General features: G+C 42.8%; 1 protein-coding gene across 1 annotated transcript in view; it reads left to right on the top strand.

Annotated features, from left to right (window-relative positions):
* The window catches only part of KCNK9 (potassium two pore domain channel subfamily K member 9), an 89,222-nt gene extending 73,730 nt beyond the window's left edge, over positions 1–15,492 (top strand). The window contains exon 2 of the mRNA XM_066548457.1: positions 14,651–15,492. Coding sequence (XP_066404554.1) covers positions 14,651–15,492 — 842 coding nt within the window. The remainder of the gene's footprint in view (positions 1–14,650) is intronic.
* The last annotated feature ends 371 nt before the right edge of the window (positions 15,493–15,863 follow it).

The raw sequence follows: 15,863 nt of genomic DNA, 5'->3' as shown, positions 1-15,863 counted from the left end.
ACCCTGTCTAATGCAACAGAATAGCTGTGACTAGTTTATTCCTCCTTGGAAAAAACACACAAACAAACTAGGCTAGTGAGATATGGCTCATCTTTATTAGTCTGTAGGAAAGGCAAATTGGGTGGGTTGCTGTTTGAGCTGAAAACTTTCATGAGAGGAATCAGACCTTGGGCAAATCTGGATTGAAAACAGGAAAACTTTTAGCTGTAAGAGCAGTGAGTTTGGGGACAGCCTTACAGCTTGATTAGTGGAGATGGGAGCCCTAACTGAGGTGTGCCTCTGCTTTTTTAGGAAGGAGCTTTTCAATGCACAGTGAGCTCAAATTCTGGGTTTAATATCTCTTAGGCTCAATTTCCTGACTTTAGCTGGGCAGTTTCTGATGGCTGGAACACTATCCCATGAGAACTGCTTCTGGCTTTGTCTTTCTGGGGAAAGGTACCAAGGTCTCTCTGCTCCTGGTGTGTCCTTGCTTCTGTGGGATCAAAGTTGCCATCAGAGAAATGTATGAGGTTGCTTCATTTGAAAGTGCCAGCCCAGTGAGTTAGGCTGGTGTGATTACCCTGATACAGCAATTCCAGCAAATCTTCCCACAGCCAAAGCTGAACAACAGTGCAAAACTTTGACCTTCATGTTTTAGCTCAGCTCTTCTGTCTTTAAAGTACAAGGGCAGTTGTGTCTCAAAGTTAGAACTGGCTCAGTGGAAAGCTGGACAGGACAGTACCATTGGGCAATATATTTCCATTACCTTTCTTGGTTTCAGCTTCAAAAATGCTTTCTCAATCAGAATTGAACTTTTTCCTTCACAGAAGTTTTGATTGAATGATTTAAGTTTTTCAAAGATAACTGACAGAACAGACTTTAAAATTTGTAGGGGATAATTGAGGCATCTCTGCTTTTATTTTCAAGCATAAGGTTTTTTGGGGGGAACAATAGCAAGAGTAAAAAAAAAATCAGAAAAAAACCCCATGTACCTTTCTAAAAGAAACTGAACCCAAAGCATTTGAGCATTATTTTTTCTTTAATTTTAATGAAATCCAGGTAGTGCTTTCACTGAAATCTATCTCTAAATCCAACAGAATCACTGCTCAGCTGATATGTGATGTAATGGTAGAAATTGCAACAGATTCCACTGACTTTTGCTGTTAGATCATTAAAGCCAGGTTTCAATTAATAAAACTGCTGCAAAATTAGAGTGTCTGCAGGGGAGATAGCCTTGGCCAAAACTGCAGCCAGCCAGATTCAGAAGATATGTTTGGGGATGCTTTTCTTCAGAGAAAGGTAGAATAAATGCTGTAACTGATGTAAAGAAGTCTATGATTGAAAAGTTCTAGAAGCAGGAAAACTTGTGTCATTCTGGCTAATTTCTTACTGTGGTCATTAAGGGACAGAGAATCACAAGCAAAGGAGAGGGAAGAAGAATTTTTGATTCTTTCAGACTTGGCTGTTCACCTGCTGACACAGAGACTTCCCTTGAAGAAATGATTTTGTATCTGTGTAAGTTTGACTAAAACAGAGAAAGCTCTGATCTAGACAAAGTTGTGTCTCTAAATTGATTTGCTGGCATGTTTTTCTAGCAGGGACTGAACCTAAGCACAGTGGGAATAACTAACCCTCCCTTTAGCTTCCCTTTAGGATGGGGAAAGTCCTGGTTTCTCAACAGCAGAAAGGAGAATCTGCTTAAAATACAGTGGACCTATTAATATATTTTTTAAAGTTGGAAAAATACTCTTTTTATCTTCCACATGGGAAAAATCTGCAGTAGAAACAGCACAAAATTGAAAGAGATCCATGAGCAAACTCATGGCAAGTTGTCTGTGCTCTTGTGTGTCCCTTAGCTGCACAAAGGGGAAAGTTGTAGAAGGAAAAATACAAGTTTTTACTTCAGTGCAAACACATCTGAACCACTTTCCTGAGTGTCACCCCTGTCTCTTGCTGGGTGTGCTGTGCTTTGCCAGACCTGGCAGCATTTGATGTCACATGGATATATGAACATTACTCTGTGAGCTGCACTGGACAGTGACATCAGAGCTTCAGAGGACGTGGGTGCTACGTCATTAATGGTCTCAGTCACTGCTCTGAGCTGGCCTTTGGTAATGTTTGTTTTACAGGGATTTTGTTCAGATACAGCTTCTCAAGCCCTGGCAGTGTCAGACTGAGAGCTGAGAGCAGGATCCTGTTAACCCTGCAAAGACTCAGGCCTGGCATAACTAATTCTTATAATTAATTCTAATTCTCATAAAATAACTAATTCTTTGAATAAAGTGGAATCAGAAGTGTAGCCACATTTCTCTTCACAGAGAAAAGCAAGCCACAATTTTCCCCAAAAATATTTCTGAGATTCACATTCTCTGACCCTCAGAGAAAGGAAAAACAATTCTTATCTCATTTGCTGCTCCTGTGTTGTGCCAGAGTAAAATGCAATATGGAGATTGTTCACCCAAAGTGATGGTGTTTTGTTTCCTTGGCCTATCAGGGCCAAGAGTGTGTGTGTGTGTGTGTGTGTGTCAGGACTGTCAGCTGACAGTGATGAGATTCTGGGCAGTGTGTGCAGAGTTGAGTGCTTGGCAGATTCACTTTAGATGTATTGTAATAGAGTGTAATATAGTATAGAATAATATAGTATAATAAAGTAATTAATTAGCCTTCTGATAAGATGGAGTCCTCCTCATCATTCCTCCCTGCCACGGGGATCCCTGCAAATACTATACAGAAGTTTCTCATGCTTCTTTTTTATTATCACAACATAGAAGAAACCCAATTAATTTTTGGTCTTTTGTTAAGATATGATTCCTTGTACTTCTTCCTGATGTATTTCCCCCGATCCCTCAGAGTGCTGTTTGGATCATCCTCCCAGCTCTGCAGTTGATGAGTCCTTCATCTTCCCCCCTCATGGAGAAGACTCAGGTCATTGCCAATAAACTGTGAGCAACCAAAATCAGTTACAGAAAACTCTTAAAATTGCCCAATAAGTCAATCTATATAGGTGAAAAAGGAAAAAGTGCTTATTGCAATCACATCCATGGAGTGCAAAAAGCCTTTTGTGATGTAAAGAAATGACAGCATCAAGGAAAGTTTGCTATGCAGTGAGGACATAAAGTTACAGTGATGGTCAGTCACATCTACTTATGCAAAAAGGAAAATATTTTGCAGTCCAGGGAACTGATAACCCTGACACCACAGTTCTGCAGCTAGAAAGGCTGCACACAGCTCTAGCAAAGATCCTGAAATTTTTGAAGAGCAAAAGTGGTCACAGACAAGTACAATAAAAGTGATCATATAAGGAGCTGCTTCTAAAGAGAAAAAATATGAATTGTATATATACATGTATATGTGTTGTAGAATGCCTCTTTCTTGCTGCAGGACTCTGCCTCCAAGAGCTCTGTTTATAACTAATATTTACTAAGGAATGAAGCTGTGACTATCTCCAAGAAGTGTAAAGGAGTGAGCAGTGATGGAGAGAAATGGGGGTGTTGGATTGAGGGCTACAAAAGATCAATGTCATAAAAGGCAGCATAGAAGAAGAAAAGTACAGGCTGTGTATCAAAAAAGAACTTCCTAATAGCTGGATCTACTGGACAGGGCAACAATTTCCTAAGGGAGAGAGCAGAAACCCTGTTATTTCAATCATTTAAACAAAACTGGACAAAGCCCTGGAGAATATATTGTAAGGAACAATCATATGCCATCCCCTGGGAATGGATAACATGACCTGATAAAGTCTTTTCCTAGTGGTTGCAATGATTCTCTTCAGATTGAGAACTTGTTCTGGGCATGATTTGTCTTGGGACTGGATATGATGTGAGCCTCAGGTCAGTCCTCTGATTGATTCAGAGAACCAAGCAGAGAGGAGGAAGGGGAGGAAAAGAGTGCAGGGACAGTCAAAAATAGAGCTCATGGGAAAATACTGACTCAGAAGTCAGCTGTCAACTGCTGCCCAGCTGGAAATCCAGTGCAGAGCTGCTGTTGGTTTTGGGAGGAGTCAGGAATGGTACACCAGACACAAATCTGGTACACCAGAATCACTGCTGCTTAAATGGTTGTCTCCTCACAGAGCTGGAGAGGAACCTCTCCTCTCTTCCCAGCCTCTTCTCTGAAGCAGAGGAAATTTTGAGGATGAGCTGAGATATTGTTCTATCTGCTACAAAATGAACTGGTGAGTGTTGGCATCCTTGATTTCTTGGGAGGTGGTAAACCAGGTGGAAAATACCTCAGCTGCTCTTATTCAAAAGAATTGCCAGGGACTGAAGACATCTCCTATCTAAGCAGTAAAAATAGAAGCTAAGTTCAACCAGAGGAAGTTTGAGATAATCAGATCTTCTGTGTCAGATAGATGAGCAAGAAGATTGTGATTTCATGGGGCCATTTGAAGTTTCCCACTTTCTCTTATTTACTTTTTTAGTAAACCCTTTATAGTGTAAATTTTAAACAGAAAAAAATTGGGAAATAGTCACATTCAAAGGTAAAACAATAACAAACACAAGTAAACACAGATGTCTCAAATATTTGGGTTTTTTTTAAAAGCAACATCTTCCAAATTTTGTCTTTTGCTAGAAACAAGATGTTCCTTTATGAGCAGCAGTAGTCAAGCCTGGTTTCCTGTGGACTCAAAAACATCCCCAGTTCTCTTGAACTCTGACTTGCATCTTCATCCTTGCAGGCAGATTTCCATCACAGGCTGTTTTATAAGGTGATGGAGGCATTTTATTCCTGCAGTTCTCTCCCCTGCCTCTACATCTCACCCCACCTTGCAGGACCCTCCAGCTCTGTTTATTTGCAGTAACTGGCCAGAGAAGGAGCTGATCCCAGCTGCAGCTGAGCCTGCACTCTGGGTGTGTTGATTTTTAGGCCCTTTTATGTGTATTCACAGATTGACCAGATGGCAGGCCCAGCAGAACAGATCACTATCAAGTTCACATTACAGTTTCTTCTAAGTGGTGGAAATTGGTGAGCAGCTTCAAAGTTATCGTGGAGGAAAAACAGATGGGCAGAGATATGGATATAGATGGCTCATCCTTACCAAGAAATGAGAAAAACACTGAACTAATTAGAAAAATGAAAGTTTTTTAAGCCTTGGTTTAAACCCATAGACCTATTCCTTACTGCCATAACCCAGTGGGTGTTTGAAAGGCCCAAATGTGACCAAATCTGTGGTTTTGCATTATGCAGAAACAATAGCTCTCAAAGGAGAGGAGCTGTGTCCTGCTGGGGTGTAAATCCAGGAAGAATACAAGATCTTTTCCAGGGGAGGCAAAGAAGTCCCCAGGTCTTTCCACCTGGGGGAATGTTGAAACTACCTGGGTCCAAGTCTCTGGCAGGAGGGGTGCTGAATAAGCAGCACCTCCAACTGCTCTACCCCAAGGAACTGACTGGATTTGTGTCCTCAGCTCCCCAGGGAGGCATCCAGCAGGGAAGAGGAGACATACATGCTAGTGGTGGAGTCCAGGCAGGGAATGAGGAGGGAAATGCAGTCTAAGCAGTCTGAGAACCTCTGAAACACATTTCTCCAAAGTGTCTCATGAACATGACCTTACTGAGACCCTTGCAGGGACTGGAACACATTATTTGCCTTGATCCTTTGAGAATCCAAAGCAAATCTCTTCAAGAGGGTTGTCTTCTTACAGAGAACACCTGACTGTATTGCATGTGATCTCCAGCTGAAACCAGCCAAACCAGAAGTCCTACCGTGAATCAGAAATGACCATGGCTGTGTTTCACTACATTTCTGCCTTTGGATCCCTGTAATTTCAGTCAGTGTGAGAAATATTACTGTCTTCCCAAGTTCCACAATCAAGAGGACTGCCCAAAATGCTGTTACAGTTTTTAGCTTCAGCTCCTGCTCCACTGAGGCTGTAAGAATTCAGGGCTGTGTTCTAAAGCAGTTGGCCAAGCACTCTTGGTACTTTTCCTATAGTTGAACCTTCCAATGGAGCATGGTTTAGCCACATCTGGTAATGGTCAGGGCTGGGGGCTGATGCCAACAGGCATTTGGGGTGATGCAGAGCATCCACCGTGTCGATATTTACTGCGACTTGGTGTGGCTGCAAGAGAAGCTATGGGGAAAAATTGCTACCACTAATGCTCCAGAGCAGGAGGTTCAGGTTCCATAAGGAAGGAGATAATGTGGGATGGCTGCAGACCAGGATAGTAGAGGGAGTGAGGAAATGTGGCAGAAGAATGAGTGAGTAGTTATCAGTCTTATCAGTTTTGGATAAGTCCTTCAGGTCTGCTGCTGGCTGTGCTGACAGGCAGCAGATTCAGCACCCCAGGTGAGCTCACTGGAGCCACTGCTGCAGAAGCAGCTCCTGAGGGCCAAACTCTTGTCTGCCCCACCTCACAATGTGCATGAGTGGCTTTCCCACCTGCAAGACTGGCTTTGGTTGTCTTCACCTGCTGCTCAGCAGATCCCAGAGATCACAGAGAGAAGCTGTTTCTTCCTTTTCCTCCTCATTTTCTTGCTGCATGTTGTCTGTGCCTGCCTCTCCCATCAGAGTGATTTTGAAGCTGTTTTCCCTGAACATCTTGGACGTTTGATTTCAAGATCAAGAAGAAAACAAGTCTCTCCTTATGGTGGGGAGAAAAAAATCAGTGGAAGCCTGTTCCATCCCTTTCACCCCAGAACAGGAGATCTTCTGCAGGTTTGATGTAAAACAAAGCAGTGAGTGCAATCTCCAAGGTGGTGTGACCTTACTTCTGCAGCCAGGACAGGCAAGGACAATTATATACAATTGTAACAGACCAGGGGTGGGCCAGGATGAGAGGCCATGCCAAGCTTGTTGGAGGATTTAGGATTTGAGGTTGCATCTGGTCATGTCAGATTCTTTTTCCTCTCCTGTGATGTCCCGGAGATGATATTTTCACATATTGCTGTGTGTTTCTGTAGGGAGACATGTGCCATGCTTTATCCTGACATCAGAGACTGTCTTTTGAGCATGGAAGGGGAGGGTGTCTTTGAGGATGGAAGGGGATGTGCAAAACTAAGAGGGATTGCTCAGCTGAAGTCTACAGTGAGACCAACTGACAAGGGAATGAAAGAACAAAGAGGTCCTGGAGATGTTTGAGGAGAAAGGTGACACCGGCTGTTTACAGACACGAACGGGGTGGGGCTGCTGCTGAAAGCACCTCGAGCTGTTTTATTTTTCAGCATCAGTCTCATTACATGATTATGACAATGGGAAGATGCCAGCAGCTCACATTCTAGGCAGCAGACCAAAAAACTTAACGTTACAACTTACTTTATAAGCTTGACCAATCACACAAAGCAAAAGCACATTGACAGTAGTTCTGTCCAGTCACCATAAGCACACGTAGCTTTGGTTAAAACAATGCTTGCTTATTTTGAATACAATATTTACTTGTAAGCCTTAAAACTCAATGCACAGAGCTCCATTATTAAGCTTTAACCTCTTAATATCTTGCTAGGTAAACTTTCTGTAGCTTAGAAAGCTATTCAGACAAGCGTTAATACACAGACCATTGTTCTATTTGCCCTTGCTTTTCTACTGTTTAAATACTTTTTCTGCTGACCTATCTCATAGCTGCTGCTTTAGTCTACTCAGAGTTCTGCTGTATCTGAGGCCTGCATCTTGCAGCTTTCCCAAAACCCTCTAATTTTGTGGATTCCCACAAAAGGCAGCAGGATTCAGGGAGAGGCCAGATGTGGGAGAGAGAAGAGGGAGCAGTGAGCAGAGCCCATGTGCCGGGAGGGTGGTGTAGCTGCACAGCAGCTCTCATCCAGGTAACAGCAGTTCTTGATTACCTTACAGGAGAAAGTCTTTGTCCTGGTGAATGAGTTACTACCAGTTAGCTAGATAAAGTATCTCTCTGATCCCTCCTGAAAATCTCTTTCATCTGCACCACAAAGGCCACGTTGTTTCTTCTCTCTGCTGAAAGCTGAAAGCATGAGCAGCAAATCCAGCAGACACAGCCTGATTCTTGTGGCGGTTCCTCTGACGTAGATGAACCTCTGAAGTGAAGTGCGTGACATCAGGAAGATGTTTTAATCTGAATTATACTTGCCCATCTGAAGAACAGGTGCCATTATCCTCTCTTCATTATCTCCTGGCCTGGGCTGCTGCCAGCATGAGTAAGAAGGGTTTGAGTCACAGGGATGGAGAAGTTAATTCCTTTCCTGGCCCAGATGCCCATCATGGGGATGAATGATGTGTAGATGAATGAGGGGAGAAACCTCCTCCTAAGAGAAATAGAGCATCCCTCATGAATAATGTAGAGCATTGCTTTGAGATTCAAGACATCCAGGACTTGTTGCACACTGAATGTGAATGTGAATGAGGCTCAGCTGCTCTGCAGACACACTCTGGCCTGAGCACAACCTATAACTAACTCACCACTGCCACGGGTTTTATTTTTTAACACTGGCCATGTACTTGGCCTGGTACCAATGCACATCTAGAGACAAACCTCCCTCAATCTCTGACAGAGCTCAATGCAGAAAAACACTCAGAAGACCAATGCAGGCCCTATCTATGCTACTAAGTGAAGCAGGACCTGTGTTTTGTGGGACACAGAGGCCAACAGAGATGTCACCCTGAGTGCCAGAAATAGATAAACACATGTAATGCACCAGGAGGGTGCTTGGTTCCAGGGGACCCTGGCCATGTGGAGCAGGCATGGACTTTGCCTAGGACAGTGCTGGTTATTCCAGGGGAAACCATTAATGGGCTGGGCTGATGGCAGAGAGCGCACATCATGGGCTGGTGGTGGAATTCATCCTCAGAATCACAGAATTTTTAAGATTGTAAAAGCTGTTTAAGATCAAGTCCAATGGTCAACCCAGCACCAGTACCATGTTTACTATTAAACCATGTGCTCAAGTGCCAAATTCCCAGGTTTTCTGAACACTCCACTGCTTCCCTGGGCAATCTGTTCCAATGCTTTACATTCCTTTTCATTATTTTTTTTCCTTCATATGTAACCTAACTCTCACCTGGCAGAACTTGAGCCCAGTTTAGTTTGCTAGAGTAGAAGCTGCCTTGCAGTGTTGGAATGGCTATTATGTAGATGCAACACACTGAATATATGCAGGATTTTTTCCCATAATGTTTTCTTTTTGTTATGGATTTACTTATTCTGAGGAGTCTGTATCATTACAATAGCGTGAATTTGTTTAAGATTCTTTTTGCCCTAAAAGCAAAGTGTTATTTCAAGGAATTTGTTTTGGAGGACCGGACAGATGCTACAGACCTGTTTGTACCCTGCAGCTGAGTGTGGTGCAGAAATCACTGATGTAGATCTCAGCAAGCTGCTCTGTCCACATGGGGCTGCAAAGTGGCAGAGGTACTTGCTTGGGGCCTGAATGCAACATGGCATTTTTGGAGATAAAAGGGCTATAAAGTCATGAGTGACACAAAGAAGGGGAATGGGGAACGATTGTTCCTGGTCTCTTCCAAATAGGAGGACATACCATTGCCATCAAATGATAGTAATGAAAGGGAAGTAAAGGAGCAATGGGAATTTTTTTAGAGAACAGATGGTTGTTCTATGAACCTTCTTGCCACAGGATGTCAAAGACATGGAAGGGACAATGCCCAAGCTCATGGAAGAGAAATCCATTTTGTGTTACTAAACTCAGCAAAAAATGGCTTAAGAAATCCCTGAGCACCAAATAATGAAGCTGATACATGAATTTTTGGGGAAAGCTCACATGTAATCGTAGCATTCCTATGCTGCTCTTCCTCAGCCATCTGCTTGTGGTCACTGTTGGATTCAGGGTAGGTGTGCACAGAGTTCCTCTGCAGGTTCTGCTTGTGGGCTGGTACACCAGGACAATGTCTCTTTACAACCCAGAGAAATATACTGGGGTTTTCCCCAGCTGGACCTCATAGAGATTGTAATGAATATTTTCTCTCTGTGTGTCTTCTAAAATGCACCATAGAAAAATAAGTGTTGAAGAAGGCTCTAAATGGTTTTTCTTCAGACCTTTATAGCTACACTCTGGCAAACAACAAAATAGAATTCTTTTTTTCTTCTAGAATTACATGTAGGTGCACATGTTCTTTGAGAGTTTTTCATCAGAGAATGGACAAGGCCTGGAAAAACCAAAGACAGGGAAGACCCCAACAGAGTACTAATTTGGAGCTACCCCTTACAGTGTGATTCTTTTCTTCCCTTGCCTACAGCTTCCTGCAGTTCTGCTTGGTGTCTGTAGCCCAGCTGTTCCATGACTGGGAGGAGATGGATTTTGTGGTGTATTGGTGCTTCACAGTCCAGAAGTGACACTGAAACATGACATTTCTCTGTGCCAAGCTATTCTTCTTGGTGCCAGCCCAGATGAACTTTGTCTTGAAAGCCTAAGCAGCTGGGAGGGGGTTTGAAAGTGAGGGAGACTCCTAATGACATTGCTTCCAATCAGAGTGAGAGTTATTTAGACTTTCCTTGATCACTCAAATGACATCTAATTAAACACCAGACAAAGCTGCCTGCTGTGGTCACTTTGCTGTGTTGTGGTAAAAAGCACAAGCAGTTGCTATACTAGAGTAGGATGGGCAGTGTTTGTTTAGGTGTGGTCCAGTGAGACCTCCTTCTATACCTTTCTCACTCCTACCTCAGCTCTGTGGCTTATTATGAGATGCATTTCCTGTACCCAGTACTAAAGTCTTCTGTTTGATATTTCTTCTTCACCACAGAAGCCCTGATGTCATCATTAATGCTTCTGGTTTTCTTTAAGCCTTGTGTTTCTTAAACATTGCACAAAGTCATCTCTTTATACTCTGCTAAAGGGCAATGACATTTGTGTAGAGGAAATCAGGAAGAATTTTGGTAGCTGGAGTCTTCTACCAAGGCAGTTGCTTCCACTTCTGCCTTTCCTTGATGCAAGTAAAACCCAACTACCTGGAGACTGACTATGTGACCTGTGTCCTTTCCCAGCATTACTGCTCCTTTGTGCCCCTCTTCCTCTGGCAATTATTCACCTTCCCCTTTTTCCCAGAGGCAGTCTCTGGTGTTAAGAAGGCAATGGTTTGTTTTAGATTTGAAAAATACTGAATTTCAGAGAACATGCACTGCTGCAGTTTGCTTTCCATGTATTACTCTGTACAGTGCTGGATAGATTCTGCAATGCTTAGGTAATGGAGAGTTAGGTCTGTCTTTGGGGTATTTTTCACATCCCTCATTTCAGAGTGTTTAAGACAATGGCAATTCCTTAAAGCCATATTGTATAGGATAAATATGTGTCTCTAATCCTCTGTACATTAATCTATTTGTAGAGTCTTATTCCAGCTTCATGAATAAAGTTCTTTCTTTACCCCAGATTCATGGTGAAAACACAGTAAGAGACATTTATCTGATATTGGGGAACATGAGTATGACTTGGGGGAGGAGTAGATGTCAAAATTTCTGGATTTACTATCTACATATGTGAATTGGAGGGAAACTAAAGCCTGCTGGTGTCTGTGCTTCCCTGTCTGTAAAACAGGGATATGGATATATTTGTATCTTATAGGAAAAATAATTACAAAATCTGTGAAAAATCTTAGAAATTCAACTGTGAGATACCATGCAAGCACAAAATATTAATGTTTTATTATGTCCCTAAACTGTTTCTTGGGGATATATTTAATGGGAAGGATATAGTGAGATCAAAATAAACTTTTTTTCACCCCAAATATTTTTTTTAGAACCCAAAGTAAAAGTTGTCTCCACCAACTGCTATTTCTGCAACCATCTGGAAAATCACATTTTCTGAAGCTTTCCTTCTCTTTATCATCTGTAACTAAAGCTATAAAATAGGAAGACGTCCCTGGTTTAATTAACACCCCTGTAGTTCAAAAGCTGATCTTAGTAATGAGAGGCAATTACAGCCTTTATTGAGGGACAGTCAGGTGGAACTAACCCAGCATCAATCTGCTGAAGACACTTCCTTTTCCAGGTAATTTGGAAACTGCTTTTTATGATGAACAGACTACCTGGCTCAATACAACAGGTGAATCTCTTTCCTCTATAACCTGGAAAAGAACCTCCTGTTTTGAGTTTTGTGCTTCTTTTCTAAAGTGGTTTTTACAACCCAACCATCACCAAATACCAACTGACCTAAAGAATAAACCTGTTGCTTTTTGAAGGGGATTCTTGCTGGTTTTCTTGTTTTATTTTCCTTGTCTACTCTCGCTTTACATTTTGAAGGTTGCCTGGTGTTTGTATTCTAGTTCTAGTAAAAGTGCAGACTCTTGAGATGCAGCCCCATCCTGAGAGGAAGGCAGAATTCTGTGTTCTGCACCTCAGCAATGGTGTGGCAGAGCTACAGAAGGTCCAGAGAAGGACGCAGAAATGATCCAGGAAATGTGACTTCTGCTATATGAGTTAAAACGGCTGTGGATTCAGTTTAGACAGGAAAAAGCTGAGAGCAGAGATAAAGCTGAGTTTAGCTGAAAACATGAAGGTGGTAGATAAGGAAGATTTAGAACTTCAATTCTGCAACTAAGGTGTTCTAGCTGAAACAAGGAGATATCCTTGAAATTAAAATGTACCTTTTCTACATAGCAGATAATGAACTTCTGGAATTTGTTGCCACAGGAGATTGAGGAGGTGTGCAATGTCAAGGGTTAGAAAAATAATTAGACAAACTCAGAGCAGCAGGTCCATGACCTGAGTCTAAAGGTGATGGGCAGGGCTCCTCAGTGGTCCTGCCTCAGTGGTATCTCATGTCAGACATGTCCTCCAGCTTCAGATCTGTAAGAGTGTGGGTCTGCTGAATGCCCTGTGCTTTATCTGCCAGCCATCTATGGGTATCCTGATATCTCAGAGGTCTGGTATAAAGCTAGATGGTTCTTTCTGGAAAACTGATTTAAACCCTCAATATCTCCAATGCAGGCAGATGTATTGGAGACAGTCACTCAAGGTGACCATCATGATTAGGATATCTTCATTTGGCTGTTTACAGGTAGTTGTCTGCCAGTGCTGTGGGTGTCTAAATTCTTCTGTGGTCAACAGATGTCTAGTCAGTCTAATGGGGACCTAATGAACATGATCAATTAGCAGTCAGAACTGTCATTTCTTTTTGCCAGACTTGGGATGGTCAGTGAAATAACTCACTGCTGCCTGTTTTCATAGAATTTTTGTTGACTGCAACAGGAGTTTGGACACATAGAACACATGCAGATATATAAACGTAGGTATATTAGTCTTGAACAGAGTTCTGTCCCAAGATTTCCATTATAATGCTTGTAGAAAAATAGTTGTCTCCTGAGAATAACTCACTGACCTGTTTTAGACATCTCTATGTACACAACAGGAACTGCCCTTGTGAAGTACATAGTTTTTCTCACTGACTGTAAAGGAACTCTAAATAGTGGTACTCACATGGTGAATGGACACAAAGGGCAAGTGGGTCCCAGCCGTCTCATTTTGGAGACTTTGGTACACTCTCTTAAAATCTCAGCTGTAAGAAATGTAGATTTTTTTAAAGCAATGTAATCTGAATAGGTATAATTATAAAATCAAAACAACCCCCTGCTTATAGTTTGATTTAGAATGATTAGCCATGATTTTACCATCTGAAAACTATGCTGTGAAATGTGGTATATCCTCTATTCTTGGATTAGTTTAACATCCTGATGAAATTGCCTTTTCCATACTAACTGTCAAAGCCGTAAAACTATGGCACAAGATGGTAGGTTGTTTATTCTTCCAGTAAGTAAAGGTAGAATGGGCATTAAATCCCTAAATTCCTATGCTGTTCCAGCCATGAGTCACTTTCATTAGGTGTCTAGGAGAAAGGCTTATTCAGTATGGGAGAGTTCAAAAGGAATTTCTTTGGCTGGTGGGCCTGTGGATGTTGTTAACTCCATGCTGTCAGCAGACACAAAATTTGGATCCCATCACTGTACTCTGGTTTTGGGACAGAGTTACACCAACTACTCTCAAAAACACCCTGAGAAAGTCCATCTATTTCCAAAATTTCCACTTTTACCTGTGACACTGAACAGACATGAAATTTCTTCGGTTAATCAATGTGATATAACCTTGTTTTGGAGACTCAACATTGTTGAGGTAGAAAATTGAGGCAGAACAGGCTGCTCATTCTTTCACCTTTCCCACTCCTGCATCTACATTGTTTTTCTGTGCCTTGTTTACTTCAGACACAGGGCATGGGTGAGGTGATATGGGAAGATGGTGTGACCTCAGGGTCCCTGCAGCTTTGGATCTGGCTGTGGCATCATGTTGTGGTGTTTGAGGGTCTCCAGGATGAGGGACGAGATGAGAATCTTGACTCCATGTTTCAGAAGGCTGATGTATTATTTTATGATATATATTATGTTAAAATAAAATTATACAGTAAAACTATACTAAAGAAAGGAGAAAGGAAACATCAGAAGGCTAGAAAAGAATGGAATGAATAATAGAATCTTGTGACTGCTCACAGCCTTGACACAGCTGGCTGTCATTGGTCATCAAGTAAAAACAATTCACATGCTGGGTAAACAATTCTCCAAATTACATTCCAAAGCAGCAAAATAAGGAGAAAGCTGAAGCTTCCCAGCTTCTCAGGAGGAAAGATCCTAGCAAAAAGATTTTTCAAAAAACATGTCTGTGACAGAGGCATATAGAATGTCAGAGTGATTTGTGTGGCTTGCTTGATGGGGGAGCCGTGACCATCCCCTGCCCTGCTGACTGTGGTGTGTTTCCATCCCCCCTCCAGGCTATGGACACGCTGCCCCAGGGACGGATGCAGGGAAGGCTTTCTGCATGTTCTACGCCGTGCTGGGGATCCCTCTGACCCTCGTCATGTTCCAGAGCCTGGGCGAGCGCATGAACACCTTCGTCAAGTACCTCTTGAAACGCATCAAAAAGTGCTGTGGCATGAGGAGCACCGAGGTCTCCATGGAAAACATGGTCACTGTGGGGTTCTTCTCCTGCATGGGGACACTCTGCATTGGAGCAGCAGCCTTTTCCCAGTACGAGGAATGGAGCTTTTTCCACGCTTACTATTACTGCTTTATAACATTGACTACGATAGGGTTTGGAGACTATGTGGCCCTGCAGACCAAAGGGGCCCTTCAGAAGAAGCCTCTCTACGTGGCTTTTAGCTTTATGTACATTCTAGTGGGGTTGACAGTCATTGGGGCATTTCTAAATCTGGTTGTTCTCAGGTTCTTGACCATGAACAGTGAGGATGAGAGGAGGGATGCCGAGGAGCGGGCGTCCCTGGCAGGGAACCGCAACAGCATGATTATCCACATCCAAGAGGACTCCCAGCACGGCCGGCCGCGCTACAAGGCCGAAGTTACAGACCTCCAGTCAGTTTGTTCCTGCATGTGTTACAGGTCCCACGAGTACACCAGCCGGGTGGTGTCCCACCAAAATTCGTTCAGCTCGAAGCTGAACCCCCAGTACTTTCACTCCATCTCTTACAAGATAGAGGAGATCTCGCCAAGCACATTAAAAAACAGCCTTTTCCCATCTCCTGTCAGCTCCATCTCACCTGGGTTGCACAGCTTTACAGATAACCACAGGCTGATGAAACGGCGAAAGTCCATTTAAAGGGATTTGTCTTATTTTGCTTTCCTTGTTTTTCCCAGTTCTTTGTTGTTTTGGGTTTTTCTGTTCCTTGAGTGAGACGGAGCGAGGCCAAAGGGAGTAGAGCAAGCCAGTCCTCCTCTGAGACTCAGCTCTTGAGCATGAAGCATGGATTATTACTGTTCCAGCAAAGTATGCCTTACATTACCCCCTTGGTGGAAGTCAGAGGATTCAAGGTGACGTGAAGTGGGTACCAAATCCAAAGTTGCACACACAGCTGGGAGCCTTCATGTGCCAGTGGCACTCCTGACCTAACAAACTTTTTTCCTCACGAGCAGGTTGCAGTGTGCGTGCGTGTGCCTGTGTGAGTGCCGGGTGCGTGTGTGTGTGTGTGC

Source organism: Molothrus aeneus, chromosome 1 (genome assembly GCF_037042795.1).
Source record: "Molothrus aeneus isolate 106 chromosome 1, BPBGC_Maene_1.0, whole genome shotgun sequence".
NCBI classification, from domain to species: Eukaryota; Metazoa; Chordata; class Aves; order Passeriformes; family Icteridae; genus Molothrus; species Molothrus aeneus.
Note: the sequence above shows the minus strand (reverse complement) of the source record. Positions and strands in the feature narration are given on the sequence as shown.